The following is a 15,237-nucleotide window of genomic DNA, read 5'->3' as shown; positions in this document are numbered from 1 at the left end:
CCCCCCACCACAGAGTACTTCAATCTTTTCAAACTGACAATATATGCTTTAACGTGGACGGGGCGGTATACACACCGACACACGGATCCGTCAAATACTATGACTTTCAAACCATCCCTCGTCTCCTGACATTTACTTTCTTTCCCTTTTTTTGCTCGTGCCATTATATAGACGTGGTTTTCTTTCTTTTTCATTGTACTTCTTCAATCGTAGTTGTAGAATAGCGTTTCGTTCCCGAGTAACAGGAGTATGTTTGCAATTGTGAACGGTAAAATATAATAGCCCGAATGTTCATCTTCTATCAATCTCTGGGTTTGAATTTAAAAACATAAACCTGTGCCATTTTTATTACTGTCGACGTCCGCCCATTTCAACAAAACACTAGCCTCCGTCTCATTCGCCAAATAGGACGGTACAATCTCTAGTGCGAATTAAGCTTATTTGGCAATCAGGCGGAAATCCGGCGGTACATTTGAACATATTTGGATCCCATGTTGTAGGTGATCCTTGAAAATAGTTTTAATTCTAGTTGAGATGCAATGATTTCTAGATGCGATTTGGTCTCTCACCACTAGAGGGAGCTCTGTCGCCACGACTTGCCTGTATACAGTTGCAAAGGTATCCCTTTCGTTGCTTCAAATGATGTGGAATCCTACAGAGGATAGAGTCGAGTGCCATGTTTTAAAGTTACATCATTTTCCTTCTAAGTACTTTTATTTGATCAAACGAGTAGTCTCGCTGGAGAGTGTTGGATAGCATTAGGATGGGTGGAGTCTGGATTGTGTGAAAGCACTCCCTACATATGATCAGCGTTTCACCTGACCTTTTTCTTTCTCTAAAACAAACCGGTGTGTGGCTTTCACCTGCCCAGACTCTCCCGACTTCTCTTCACCTCAGTGCCTAAGTCATAGAGGAGCCACGCACACACAGAAACCCAGAGTGCTGAAAACATCCGTTACCATGGCAATAACCTTCTTTCTGGTGGGGGTGGGGGTGGAGGAGAGTCCTTCCCAGCTGGGTGGTGTGTGTTGTTTAGGAGGCTAGAGCACTTGACAAAGACCACCTCCCAGGGTTGGTTCTGACTAGGGCTGGCCCGATCCTTAGGGACCTGCTATTAGACTTGTTTGTTGTTTCAGCCATTTGATGTTTGCTGTTGTTATGGTTAGCTATTCAGAAGGCTCCCCTTAATTAGACCTAATGGGAACTAGTGATTCAAAAGGAGGGGTGGTGGGGAAAAAAGCAGCCAAGTAATGTACTCCCCTTTTATCCTCTCCATGTTATTGAATCTGAGGCAAATTATCAGTTTGGCCTTTCAAAATAAAAGTTCAAAAAATGTTGCCCGGCTGAAAAAGGTTTCCCCAACATGTCTGGCCAGCCCTCGGGACCCTGTGGAGGCTCTGTGTCGAGGCTCTTCTGCAGGACTGTGAGCCCTCTCTGCGGCCCGGATGCCTTACTGCCTGTGGACGCATTCAAAGCAATCTACATTCATAAGGTCACTGTGGTGTTTTATAGTGTCACCTCGCTCACTGTTTTTCCCCACCCGGTTTTGAATGTTTCCGTTTGATGCTCATTGGTGGACTCATTGGAAGAATCTGATTGGCTGGCTGCATCAGCCTGGTGTTAACACAAACAGGAAGTGGTCATCAGGATAAGCGAAGCCAATCACATCCGCCCGTCATTCTGTTTGTTTTCGTTTGAAATCCTGGTTGTACATTTTGACTTTTATTTGGTCATCAGTACTTCCACGGAAATATTTGTCTGATGCTGCTCCCGTGGGCGTGTTGAACTCTGTTCAGCTTAATTTTATTCGTTGGTATATCCGTTGGAAGAAGTTTTGGACGGTGAGCGTTACGCTCTGATGCTGTTTTTTTGGTGCAATGTTGTTTTTACACAAACAAAAAAAAGTTCAGTGTTCATTCTACTTTTATTCTCTCGACTTCTGTTAACATTTCGATCGTACCATTGTGATATTTTTATAGTTACCCGTTTGTCAGTATTTTGGTTTGGGAAGAAGCTGCATATTACAAGTTATCCACCTGATTTGGGTTTTTTCTTTCTCATGCACAGTAATGCCCCTCTCGGTTACCTTTTTGCGGTTTGAGTTCTCAATCAGGTCCTCCTCTCGGAGGGATCCGCCATGTTTTTTCCTTTTTTCTTGATGTGTGTTTGTGTGGTGGATGACTGTCCTCCATTGTTTTAAACTTCTGGGCGTATCCGTTCACCTTACCACATTGCCACCGGTTTTCCATTTCTATTTAAACAAAGTTAAAACACTGCAGTTCCTAGGATTATTCTTCCTGGTTCTTCACCCTTTTTTTCAGTTCATTTTAGAACACGATCCTCCTTCGTTGACTGTCGAGTAAATTCTATTCTTGTCGTTCTGTACGGTACAAGACTTAAAAGGCCAAAGCAATGTCACTTAGCACAAATGTGATCTCCGTTTTCCATCTAGTCTACCTGATATAAGGTCTATTTCTTAGTCTCTACCTTGATTAAAGATGTATTTCTTAGTCTCTCTACGTGATAAAAGGTCTAATACTCCCAGCCCCCAGGTGAGAGAGGGATGTTACTGTGCTCCTGATTGCAGTATATATATTTTTACAGTGAACTTTATTCATGACTTAACTGCATAACTTCCTCCTGGACATATCACAATAAAAAGCACCTTTTTACGAAGATTACGACTTGTTTCATTATTGTGCTTCAAAGCCAATGGTATCAAGGGACAAGAAGTCATGTGATTTTGGGGATTTTGCTAGCGAGTTATGCAGGTTATGGTTTGGTTATGTGCCATCTTTCCTGGGCCTGTACAGATCTGAGACTATCTGATTTGAAATGGTGATATAAATTGTCTTGCACCCTGATTAGTACACAAAGATGTTGACCAAACTATACTATTCATATCGATTGGGAGTTCAGCCCATCAAACACGACTCCATTGTGGCGTAAACAGACGTTTTTCGTTGGGGCTCTCTACTAGAAAACCAAATATGTCAGCCTAGATGGTTCTATAGGTTAAACCACCCCTGGGGCTATGAGCCAAATTCTTTGGATTTGTGTTGTCTTGTGTTGCCTATTTGAGTGTCAGCCCTGGACTACCAGGCTGTGTGTTGAGGGCGTGGCCCTCCTACAGGTCAGGTAAAAACGATTATTCTCCGTCCTAGCCTGGCATTGTTGTCCGGACAAAGCAGCCTGCTTTCCCATATAGCAGCCGGTATTAAATTCTTGTCGGGGGGGGGGGGGGGGAAGACATCCTTTTGTCACTTTAGACTGTTGGTGAGAACTCAGTGCTTTTCGAAGATATAACACTTTGATAGCGGCCCTGATCCGTCCATGCAATGGTAAAGTTGATGAGGCTTTGTTCACCAAGCCGCCATATTGGGTCTTAACAGTAGCTGGGTGGGGATAATGAAGCTACTTGGGAAGCAATATGACCGTTAGGTGAATAAGTCCAAGCCACATTTATTTCCAACTTTAACGTATTGAGGTAGAAATATAAATACTTTGTTTAAATTTGACAAGAAAAATGTATTATTTGGGAGTCAAATGACAATATGCCACTTTATGCTTTTCTATCAATTGGCTTAGTTTCAGTGAGTATTCTTGTGAATGTTTTCTGTCAATGATTAGTAACAAAAAAATCACATTTAGTTTGAAACGTTTTATCAGATTAAAAAAATCAGCAGTGAGAACTGCTACACTCTGATACAAGAACAAAAAGTTGAAAATGTTCAAGGACTAAGATGCATCATGTTCTTTCAATATTGGCATGTACATAAATTAAGGCATTTAGACATAATACGATAAAGGCTACAAATGCTGGAGACAGTAGTCCAACAACAAAAGTGAATAAACCTACGTGAGCTAATTTAAACCCAATAGAAATACTCTCTCAAACTAACGCTCCCAAGCCAGCTGCACTAGTGGGAGTTAGTTAGTGTGTTTCTGTGTCCCACCTGCTGAAAGAATGCCAATGCCTAGGGGCTTCAAGTATAAAATTACTGTCGTGCTAAAAAAAGAAAAAAGGAATCTGCTGTAAATAGTGCTTCTACATGTCTTATTCTAGTTATCCTCAAAGAAAAAAAGCCAGTGAATTTGCTGATCAGACCGACACAGAAATGTTCTAACTAAAGTACTTGAAACGTATCCATCCATCTAGATCTACGGAGAAACTAATAAAAACTGCCGGAATAGTTTTAGTGTCATGTTGTCACACAGGAGTTTTTTGAGATGTATCCCCCTCTCTGTGTGATGTGTGTTTGTCGGTGAGACGCCCGTCTTACTACGCGTCGACCACCATGATGTGTACAAATAGACCCGACGACGGGAGAAGGTCTCCGTTCTGGTCGAGTAGAGGCACGTGTCTGTATCCTGCGAGAGAGAGAGGGAGAGAGCTCAGCTAATTGCTAAATTAAGATCAGCCACTCAACAGCATGCAAATGAGGTTCCTGTTGCGACAAACTTTGTGCGGATGTGTGTGTGTGTGTGTGCTCACCCATCTGCAGGCTGCAGATAAGGTTTGTGTTTGTGTGCGTGTATACTAGGATGGGTGCGTGTTCCTCAGCTCACCCATCTGCAAGCTGGAGAAGGGGAGTGTGTACTGGCCGACGAATTCGTTGTCCGAGGCGCTGTCGTAGTCCTCCACGACAAAGCGGACCAGGGCCAGCTCCGGTACGTGCACGTCGAAAGTAAAGCTCTCGTTCCACGCGGGGTTGAACCCTGAAACCAAAACCCGTAGCCGTAGTTATGGATTCACATTTTAATCATGTCGTGTTTGCCAACCGTTTAGGGGCTCACCACTGTCCAAACCAGAAATTCAATGCACCCTCATTATCAGGATATTATATATATCGTTATCAGCGGTATCACATGTATACAGTTTCATACAAATGAGATTATTAGGAAGTTAAGCGTCCGTGTGTGGACATTTGGGTTCGAACCAAATAACTTTTGAACTGGAAGGCAAATACGCTGACTACCGTGTTTTAGAATTTGCATGACAATGCAAAAAGCGAATTAAAAAACAAATGTTTGTCGGAGGAAACCAAAGTCAGCATTTAAATAAACAAGCACATTTAAATGTAATCTTACTTCAGTGAACAATAGTGAGTTCCAGTCACCTGGATGTGCCCGTCTAGTTTAGCAATCAGCTAGCTGACAAGCCACAGTACCGTTGTTATCGATGCACGCCGTCTCCTTCACCGCTACGTCAGCAGGGACGCCCTGCACCTCCACCCTCACCACCGGGTCCACGATGGAGGTCTTCTTAGCCTTCACCTTAGGCAACTGCTGGCCTGAGATCACCTGAGAAATACAAGATGTCAGTACACAGAAAGCTTCATCAACCACAGACGATGTAGTCCCTTGAGCTGAGCTCAAGCAACATGTCATTAAGAGGGTGTGTGTGAGTCAGTGAGTCTTTCAGTCATTCCCTTGATATGACATGAGGGACCCGTCCCTAAACCCAGTATGTCCAAGTGAGCAACACACACTGCCTGTGAGCTGATTGGTTACGTGTCGGTCACATGGTCGTATTCACCATGATGTGGAGGTTCTTGTGCTTCAGCCAGGGCCCGCGGGTCAGGGTGATGGGGTCGAACTCGCTGGCGGCGTCCCTCAGGTAGGAGGGCTTCAGCACGTAGCCGCTGCGGCCGTTCACCAGGAAGCGGCCCTGGTTCAGACTCATGTCCGCGCAGCGCGTCTGGAAGTTCAGCGCCACTGCAGACCGCCAGACGGACAGACATGAATAATGGAGAGAGAGAGAGAGAGTCGAAGAGTTCAGCCCCAAGATCATGGTAAGAGCTGGATCAGGAACCAGCACTAGCTTGGGCAGTCATGACAGAGTTACGAACGACAGGAAAGAGTAATGAAATGAGCCAAGATAATGGAGAAAGAAAAGTTATAAGTCGGAGAGCAAGCAAGAAAAAAAAAAGGATGAAGAAGAAAGTGGACCAAAGGAAGAACGATGACAAGAAGTGAAAGCGATAGAGAGTAAGGAGAGAACAAAAGCCAGAGAGAGAAGGAGCGAGACAGCAAGAAGGAACGAGCCAGACAAAGGGAGTGCTTGTAGCGGGGGGTTGGTACTGTGGGGGGCCTCGCACCGATCTGACAGCCAGCGTTCCAGAAGGGGACGGGGTTGTAGTTGGACGAGTCGGTCCTGGAGCCTGCGGGGTAGATCCGGCTCAGCTTGTCCACGTTGTGGTGGATGTAGCAGTTAGCTGCCGAGGAGAAAGACACTTAGACTGACGACCAGAACCTAAACCCCCTTCATTCTATGGATGCGCTTGTTTTAAAATCAGACAGCTGATCATCCACCTCTTATCTAACTCTATATAGAAACACCATTGTTCTACTACTAAATTCTACCATTCGTAAGGATTATTATTAAAAGTAAAAGGACCACTTGAATGAATGGAATGTAGAAGTACTTCTGATGTCTAGCTTGGTTGTGTGTTCGTCGGTGTAAGCATATTAGTGTTTTGCGGCAACAATAGAGGATGAATTGAGCCGAGTTCACGGGTTTGTTTTGGGTTTCCTTTCGTAGATTTGATCAACTCTGGCTTCGTTATCCTGCTAGTTTAGAAAACTCGCATTTGACTCAAACTAATATTTGTTTGCAGAGATAATGATAATCATACAAAAAGTATATGCAAATACTTCTACTACTACTACTAATATATAATAAGGTGACCATTCTACCATTTAGTTTCTACGCATATTCATTTGTGATGCTCAATTTTGAGATGGTCCAATCGCCCGAGCCGAGAATCGGTCGTACCAGACTCCTCCGCCAGCTCCAGGGCTTTGCCCTCCTTGAAGGAGGACATCTCGTAGAAGCTCAGGTTGTCCCTTGCGTCCGCGAAGCCGTTGAAGTGGACGCTCTTGCAGTACACCACCATGTCCGACAGCTCCTTCGCCAGCTTCAGCTTCTTCTTGTTCTGCGCATAGAAGGGACCGCCGTCACACTTCAGCCCATGGGCTGGTACGGGGCCACGGCAGGCAGGGCTTAGAGGAACCCTGCTCAAGGAGGCCTATAGCGTAGACTAAGAGACCCTGGGATTCAAACCAAGAACCTTTTTGGGTTGGGAATCAAACCCCCTAGCCCACACTAGACTCCCCTTCCCCCAATTATTGAAACATTTGACACTTATGACAGCAAATACATTTTAAAAATAAATAAACGGCCAGTGACATCCTCCTCCGATATCATGTCTCACCTTCTTCCTCTCCTCCTCCTCTGCCTCCTCCTTTTCGTCCTCCTCGCTGTCCTCCGACACAGACTCGCAATCGGCGGTGTCCGCCGCGGCCTCGGGAGAGAAGGCTGCCTCCAGCTTGTTCAGACGCTTCCCCTTGATGATGAAACGCCGCTTCAGGTCCTAGGCACGCACACACAGGAACAAGTGGTCAGTTGCAACACACACACACACACACGCGCACACACACGCACACGCAGTGGTGTAAACCTTTACGGAATCCCCCCCCCCAGTCACAATGCTCTGGTCCGGACACGACTTGTTCAGCCTCTAGGCAATGAAGAGGAAGTGTCTCTCAAACCATAAGGGATACAGGCCTTGTGGCAACACAGGTTTGACGGCCTCCACTACATTTCATTCCCTACCGTCCTGTCCTTGAATGTACACAAAAAAAAAAAATCATAATGTGAACCAAATACATAAAGAATATTAAAGGAGACATATTATGGTGTTTTCCCAACAAGTTAACATAGTATTTGAGTTCCAGTGTTTCTGGTGTCTGTAGCATTTATGCAAATGAGCTGCTGCCCATTGACTAATGAGCTGTCAGACTGAACCACAGCATGGAGGAGAAGGGGTTGTTGCCGTTTGCTGACACCTGGAGCTCTATATTATATAATATCACATAATAATAAGATTATAGACGGGTATTTATATAATCTGATATCACGCCCAAAAGCTATGTGCGCATCGGATGATATTATGAATAATAAAGACTGTGTCTGAAGTCTCTGGTACTTCCACAAGTAAAGACTCGTAGTGGGGGATATCTCGGCCATGGTTGAGAAAGGGATTGTACTCCTGGAGCTTAGCTGCAAGGCTAGTGCAGAGTTCCCCCCGCCGGAGCTGCTCGTCCGCTGGTCCATACAATCTTAGCGATGCTCTGATTGGAGGGGAGTGGGGAAGTGGGAGGTAATATTCAACTGTGCCCCCTTCCTACGTAGGAGGGGGCGCCGAAACTGACTCGCTCGCTTGGTAGCTGGAGGCGGGCTGCTTGCAGAAATGCGTATCTCACTCAAAAAATCATGTACAGACTTATTTCAAAGTTTATATGCGTGTGGGAGAACAAAGGACCCCCAAGTCTCTGGTTTTGGGGTACTCTGGATGAATATGCGTAAGCAAAGCCCACACTGACCTCCGGCGAGGGGAAGCAGGTGGGCATGGTGTCCCCCAGGGGCTGTGTGAGCAGGGCTGGCCCAAGGATGGAGCTCATGTGCTGGGCCATGACCTGCTGCTGCTCGACGCTGCAGTGGTTCTCCAGGGACAGGATGACCGGGTACTCAGACGTCTGGGGATGGAATTCAGGGGGAGGATGTCAATCTTTTCCAGCTTTGACAGCGTAGCACGTCTCCATAAATGTGCCACGGTCAGCAGCAGTGACAGGTTAGCCCCGTCAGACTAATTGTGTGGAATTTAGAAGAGATTTTACCTTATTCCTACTAACGATTTACTCTATTATGAAGTAGAAATTTTTGTACCCCAACATTGAATGTTTAGTATGTACGTTCTAAGCCGAATCTGGAAATTACAACTTTGAATGAAGGTCTCCTCAATTGCTAAACACCATATCATCATTATTTACTGAACACACACACACACACACACACACACACACACACACACACACACACACACACACACACACACCACCACACACACCACACACACACACACACACACACACACACACACACACACACACACACACCTTGAAGGCGTACTCGTGGATGGCCTGGATGGCGTCCTTGAAGAGGATCTTGGAGGTGAGCGTGTAGCCGTGGTAGATGACGGGCTCGCCGTCGGGCCCGTCCCAGCAGTCCAGCTCCACGCAGCGGCAACCCAGCAGGAGGGCCCTGGGGGTCAAAGGGTCAGGTTAAGCCATGGACTCGACACGGATTGTTTGCCGTGGAACAATCAGGACGGAGCTCAACGACAGATGGGTGACTTTTAGTTATATTATAACTATATTGGACGGAGCTCAACGACAGATGGGTGATTTTTAGCTTGTAGCGCCACTTGGGTCCAAGGGTCATTTTGAATTTCAACCTCTTGGTTTTCTGCCAAACGTAAGGCTGTAACAGGTGCTATGGTAAGGTATTAGTATAGGAAAAATCTGCTAAATGACAGAATTGTAGATTGTTATAGTACTAAGTGTCTGTTAATTACCACATTTTAAATATAATACAGCAAAATTACTCAATTGTACTAGTACTGCCGAGGTATCCCGTAACTAACGCTATCGTTATAAACTAAAAGTATCGTTACTGAATCGCTTCGAGCAAATGTATTGAGATGTGTAACGATTCCTGCTTGAATGGAGATATGCACTTCCTTAATGCACTTCCCACTACCTGTGTAGTTTCAGTTTCTGCTAAATGACTCAATTTTACAGCCAAAGTATCTGCTAAATGACTAAATTGCACTACAATAGCAGAAGTATCTGTTCAATGTCTAAATTCCCCTTCTGCAGCACAAATATCGGCTAAATTGAAAACGGAACACAGCAGTACAGCTTGACGACGCGGTCGTACTACACAGTCCTAGCAGCTCTACCTGATGTAGGCCTCCGTGCTGCTGGGGCCCTTGAGCTGGTCCTCCAAGAGGTAGGTGTTGTGCGAGGAGGAGATGAAGTAGTGGCTGAGCGGCTGGCTCATGTCCTGGTACAAGGTGGCGTGTGTGGGGCTCAGCACCACGCTCTCAGGGTGGTTCAGGTATATGAGGAAGCCGTCCTTGGACAGGAGCTTCTTCTCCTTGACTGGGGGGGAGGAGGGGGGGAGATTTACAGCTGCAGGCTATGGCACGGATTGAGACAAGGCTCTGTATGGAAAATATTTGCTATTTTTTTATTTTTAGTGTCAATACGATTTTTTGTTGTAATTTCATTTATTTAGCGATTTCATTCATCATCATCATCCTAGATTAGTATTCAATGAAAAATAAATTACACAAAAATAACCTTATTTTAAATGATGAGAACACAGTCCTCGCTTTCAAAATAAAAGTCCCACCTTTTTCGTCTGGCTCGTATTTGTCGATTAGCGCGTGGCCGTCGGCCAGCGTGGCCTCCTCCCTCTGCTCCTGCACCAGGAACTGCTGCAGGTCGGCGGCGCTCATGAGGCCCGTGGTGCGGGCGTACTCCGAGTAGATGACGTCGATCTCCGGCCGCTGCGTCAGCAGCTCGTAGAAGCGCTCGATCTCCGCGCCGGCCAGGTACCCCGATTTGGACGCGTCGCATTGCTGAAGGTTTGCACGAAATAAAAGTATATTCATTAACATTAATATAAATAATTAAATGGGTTTGAGTACAGAGGGAAATGAAACATTAAAAACACAAAATGAGGTTATGAACTGTGGTCTTTGGTATCACATCATCAACAAAATGTATTGTGAGCAAAGTGACAAAAAAAAACCCTTTACCTTAAAAGTGTGCAGGTTGTATGAAATGCACACAGTAAAGTATATGCATATACCTTGGGTATGTGATTATCGATGCAAAAACATTAACTGAAATATTAGTTTGAGTCAAATGCGAGTTGACTCAAACTAGCAGGATAACGACGCCAGAGTCAATATAATCTTCCATTATTGCCGCCAACGCCAATATGCTAATGCCAACGAACACACAACAAAGCTGGTCATCAATTGTGCCTCATGTCGTCGACGCGACTGTGCGTGTGTGTGTGTGTGTGTGTGAGAGACTGCACGTGTGCCTGTGGGTCACCTTGAAGAGGATCTCAGCGTAGTCATCCTCCACCTCCATGTTCATGAAAAGCAGCAGGTCCTTCAGCTCTTTCTGAGTCAGCTTGTCGTCCACATTCTTGTCGGCCTTCCTCATGCAGTTGAAGATCCAGCTAGGTGAGGGGAGGGGGCTTGTTCAGGAAGATATTTAACTCAGGGTCTATCGTTTAATGTCATAACCTTTGCACAGCCCAGATCTGCAACGTAGAGACATTTTACGACTTTAACTCTTCTGTCAAGTCACTTGAGGTCATGGAGCTACAGCCTCTGACAGCATCGGCTCTTATCACATTGAGGTCCACACCTTCCTTGGACGGATGCCAGCTGTCGGTCCTAGAGACCTCTTGTCACCGTAGGCCTTTACTTCACAACGCTCTGCTTTGTAAACAACATACAGCATGCTGTGTTCTGGGGGATTTCAGTTGGTTGAAATCTGCAACCAAACCGCTAGTTAGTTCAACTTCAACTGTGATGTTGTACGCACTACCGACTCTAGCTCTAGTACTCAGAGATAACTGCAACGCCAGCAAGTGGGGCCTCGAACCGGCAACCCTAGGATTTGAGGAAACTCAAACTGCTTCACCAACAACCCGGCGACGCTGGAGGCGCCGCTCGGTGTCTGGAGGACACCTGTCACTCTGTCACAACCATCACACAGTTCTAAATAGTTTGTGACAGTTCAGCTCCCACGGCAACCGCCAACCGTCACCCCTCATCGCCACCCAAAGGATACTGCTCAGTCTTCACCTGGCGGTCCAGGCCCTTGGTGCTGGTGATGACCTTCTCCAGGCCGACCACCCAGCGCCGGGCCTCCTCCTCCGAGCTGGCGATGAGGTCCAGGTTCTTGCGCCGGCCCTTGAAGATGATGGAGAAGCATCGCGGGCCCACCTGCTCCTCCGTGTACTTCTGCAGGCCCTCCGAGTGACGGCCCGGCCGCACCGCCGAGATGTCTTCGATGGAGACTAGGGGGAAGGGGAGGAGATGCTGTTTTCGGGAGGGTGCAGTGAGTCATTAGTGGCGAGTATTTTTTTGCTACGCAGGGTGTAGCGTAGTGGTGAGATGAGAGATTGCCTGCCATCAGTGCTCACCAACGTCATTTGGGAGATATATACGTATTGTGTCGATGTTTTGGGATAAAGTTTTACATTTTTGACTAGGCCATTGTTCGATAATGTAATCGACGACATGGAGCTTAATTGAATATCTATCCAAGTCTATTGTAGGAGGGATTTATCCCCCGGACAAACACATTTGTTTAAAAAGGATTTAATATCCAGGTTACCTGGCCAACTTGTTTTTTTATGACTGCACTTGAACACAGTCCCTTGCTCTCTCTGAACTGCTGACATGGGGAGACTGGGTGCCATAAATTGCCATAAACTAATTATCAGGACTCTCCTCATTTGACACACAAACGTGGTTATTAGCCAAAAGCCCTAACCGGTGTTCTTAGTCCGATAGAAAAGATATGACTGTTTAAAACTAAACCACTGTGAAATTGCTAGCTAAGGAAAACGTTAAAAATATAACGCTATCTGGAGTTATAAACCTGCTCCCTCCCACACCTTCAATAAATTGAGATTGCATATCTGATGGGACAACGCCTTAACCTTAAATTAATGTGTAACCATGTTTGAAATAAGCTTTTCATAGTGATAGGCCTACCCTACATTTTTTAAATTAGAATTGTAATTTAATTCGCTTTTCCCCGATCAGAATAGATAACCCTGTTGCCCCCGTTTGTTTGTTTGTTTGTTGGATGTGTGTTGCTTATTGAAGAGTACAACAGGTGCAGAATGCTTATCAAACCGGGAGTCGTACGTGGCGCTCTGCGGGGAAGACACTCACAGGCTGGGTTCGACTTGAAAAAGGTCCGCTGTGACTCGTACCACAGGGTCTTGCAGTCATCCTGCAGTTTGAAATAGCGGGTTTTCTTCCAGGACGAAGAGCGCACCTTAAGCAGGTCTCCCCCCGTCAACAGGAACTGAAGGTCTCCATCTCCCTCCAGACCTAGAGAAGTGAGGGGTGGAAAATAGACAAACCAATCACTAAGACAACAACGTTTTTCCCGAAGCGTGGATTCACGCTTGACTTAATCTAAAGTAGGCCTACAACAATCGAGACTGGGGGTCTCTACACGTCTGTTGTCATAAGGCTCGCAAACGACACACACACAATGTAATCGTCCGAAAGATCCGGTTATTTGCCTACCTAGGAACTTGGCATTTAAACTCGTCACCTTCTTCCTTTGAGCATTATAGAGTTCTTCCTCCGATTTGGTTCGACTTGGCGGTTTTGTGCATTGCATCGTGAAATCTATTTGCTTTACATATACACGGATAAAAAAACAAAACACGACTGTAGCGTTACTTCAGGCGCTCTCTGACAGATCCGTCTGAAGAAAGGGCGTGTCCTTAAAGTTCTCTCCCTGGCTGCAGCCAGCCAAATCGATAGGATTTTGGGATTTGTTAATTACCAAAATTTGTCTCGGGATTTAGATTATGGTTTTGCGTTTCGGAAATGGTTACATGGTCGAGTACCAAGCATAAAAATAAAAAATAAAAGCGCATCAGAATGGATGATCATTCGCGCGTCATTGATTGAACCGGATTTACAGTACGGGATTCGTTGGTCTTAGGTCGAACAAACTTTAATGATAAACTTACGCTATCCATTGCCACCCCATGACCACCTGAGATCGTGCGGTGACCGGAACGCGCTTCCAGGGCTCCCTCTAGCGGGAGGACGGGTTCAGGACACATCGAGTTATTGACTACCAACGGACACCTTTTGTTGACCCAAGTTCAAACTCTTAGAGGCTGTAGCATCATTTAACTTTAAAAAATTGGAACCGATGTCGACGCATTGAAGAATGGTGCATTATCTAACTTTCTTCAGTCATCCAGGCCTAACGTGCAGGCTCATTTGAAAGTAAATGCACCATCTTCATACATTCAGTGCATTATTGTTTAGTTTTTAACAGTGATTTAGAAAGGTGGAAGAGCAGGAGGGCAGAATAATTATTGCTTTAAAGTAGGCCTATTGGAAAAAACGCTGGTGTGTTCGCAAATGTATTTTTGTATAAAATTGAAATATGAATCCAATGTGGATGAAAAGAGACACGCCTTTGGCAAATCGAGCCTACTTCAGAAAGCAATTCAAACAATACACAACTTATGAAATTATGCTTTTTGGGGAATGTCAAAAATAGTTATCACGGCGATTGTAAACGGACGACATTGTTTTTCTCAAACAAAACCCTAAAACATTTGAATGTCTTCTGATGTTTCAAACAAACGTCCTACCGTGTATTGTGTTGATCCCATTCGTCTCCATGATTTTTTCACCGAGTCTTGTACTTACACCAAAAGGTTAACCTGAACTTCGTTTGAATGATCAACAAAGCACACTCTTACCCAACTAGGCCTACTTTCCGTCTTTCCATATGCCCTGTTGAAACTCAGAAGCGTAAACGTCGACTACGGCTATTTCACCAAACTTCGTGCTGCAAGTCAGGATCCCCAAGTGTACTCTTGCATAGGGCGACAAAACAGGTGCGATTCTCTTTGACAATCCGAGTAGGGGTGGTGTGTGTGTTTGTGGTGCTGGCAATCCGAGTTACCGGTTTGACGAGCCTGCAATGAATCAGAACTCGTGATGTCACCTCAGCATGCACAGCCTGTTGTTATAATAGGAGGGATCTATACACTCAAATGATAACTCTATTATCCACCATCACTCTTTGTGACTGAGCAGGTGTTCTTGCTTGGAATCTGGCCTCACAGTCAACTTGATATAGGCTTATAGGCTTACTAAAATAAAAGTATGTGCTTGTGTTAAGGTCACAGGTGCATTTGTAAAGTCAAAGTGTTTAAGCCTTTCCAAGATTGTGCGCATGATTACCCATCTTTGTTTGGTCATCCAAATAAATCTGGTCAGATTAATTATATAGTTTTTTTCACATCCAGTGGCAATCCACCACATATGCAATCCCAAATTTCTAAAATGTCAACAGCATGTAGATGGATATGGATATGAATCCTCGGTGATGCTACACAGGGCCTGCAGGTAGGCCTACTGCACGTGTGGAGATGGACACAATGCGCGTGGAGATAGCGGGGTGAAGCTCTCAGCACTTCCTTTTCACATCCGGCTTATGACCCCCACCCCCCTGCACCATCAGCACCATCAGCACCAGCGCAGAGTGGCCCCACAGAGGGAGCGGGGGGGGGGGGGGGGGGAGAGA

The 15,237-nt window shown here is 45.5% G+C and overlaps 1 protein-coding gene across 4 annotated transcripts; it reads right to left on the bottom strand.

Annotated features, from left to right (window-relative positions):
* Positions 1-3,318: 3,318 nt before the first annotated feature.
* On the bottom strand, positions 3,319-14,663 carry plcd1b (phospholipase C, delta 1b). Of its 4 annotated transcripts, none has more exons than XM_056595921.1 (15): positions 13,203-14,275; positions 12,813-13,001; positions 11,725-11,953; positions 10,975-11,104; positions 10,262-10,490; positions 9,807-10,008; positions 8,962-9,106; positions 8,389-8,541; positions 7,218-7,376; positions 6,779-6,938; positions 6,102-6,218; positions 5,540-5,718; positions 5,172-5,304; positions 4,570-4,719; positions 3,319-4,371 (listed from the first exon to the last, which is right to left on the bottom strand). In XM_056595921.1, exons 1-15 carry the CDS (start codon positions 13,297-13,299, stop codon positions 4,283-4,285), a joined length of 2,361 nt encoding a protein of 786 aa, XP_056451896.1. In that variant the 5' UTR covers positions 13,300-14,275; the 3' UTR covers positions 3,319-4,282. The 4 variants fall into 4 exon arrangements, with proteins under 4 accessions (XP_056451896.1, XP_056451898.1, XP_056451897.1 ...); XM_056595923.1 differs by lacking the exon at positions 13,203-14,275 and adding an exon at positions 14,297-14,663 and having other exon boundaries at positions 3,320-4,371; XM_056595922.1 differs by having other exon boundaries at positions 3,320-4,371; positions 12,840-13,001; positions 13,203-14,273.
* Positions 14,664-15,237: the final 574 nt, after the last annotated feature.

The sequence above is a fragment of the Gadus chalcogrammus genome, chromosome 8 (genome assembly GCF_026213295.1).
Source record: "Gadus chalcogrammus isolate NIFS_2021 chromosome 8, NIFS_Gcha_1.0, whole genome shotgun sequence".
In the NCBI taxonomy this organism is placed as follows: Eukaryota; Metazoa; Chordata; class Actinopteri; order Gadiformes; family Gadidae; genus Gadus; species Gadus chalcogrammus.
This window is presented reverse-complemented; position numbering and strand designations above follow the sequence as displayed.

Bases quoted from the DNA above. Each gene is read 5' to 3' on its own strand.
- plcd1b (XM_056595921.1), bottom strand. From the start codon at position 13,299: ATGCAATGCACAAAACCGCCAAGTCGAACCAAATCGGAGGAAGAACTC. The intron at 11,954-12,812 runs GTACGACTCCCG...CCTTCCCCCTAG, and splicing joins TCTTCCCCGCAGAGCGCCAC to TCTCCATCGAAGACATCTCG. The intron at 6,219-6,778 runs GTACGACCGATT...TCTCCTCGGCAG, and splicing joins GGAGCTGGCGGAGGAGTCTG to CTAACTGCTACATCCACCAC.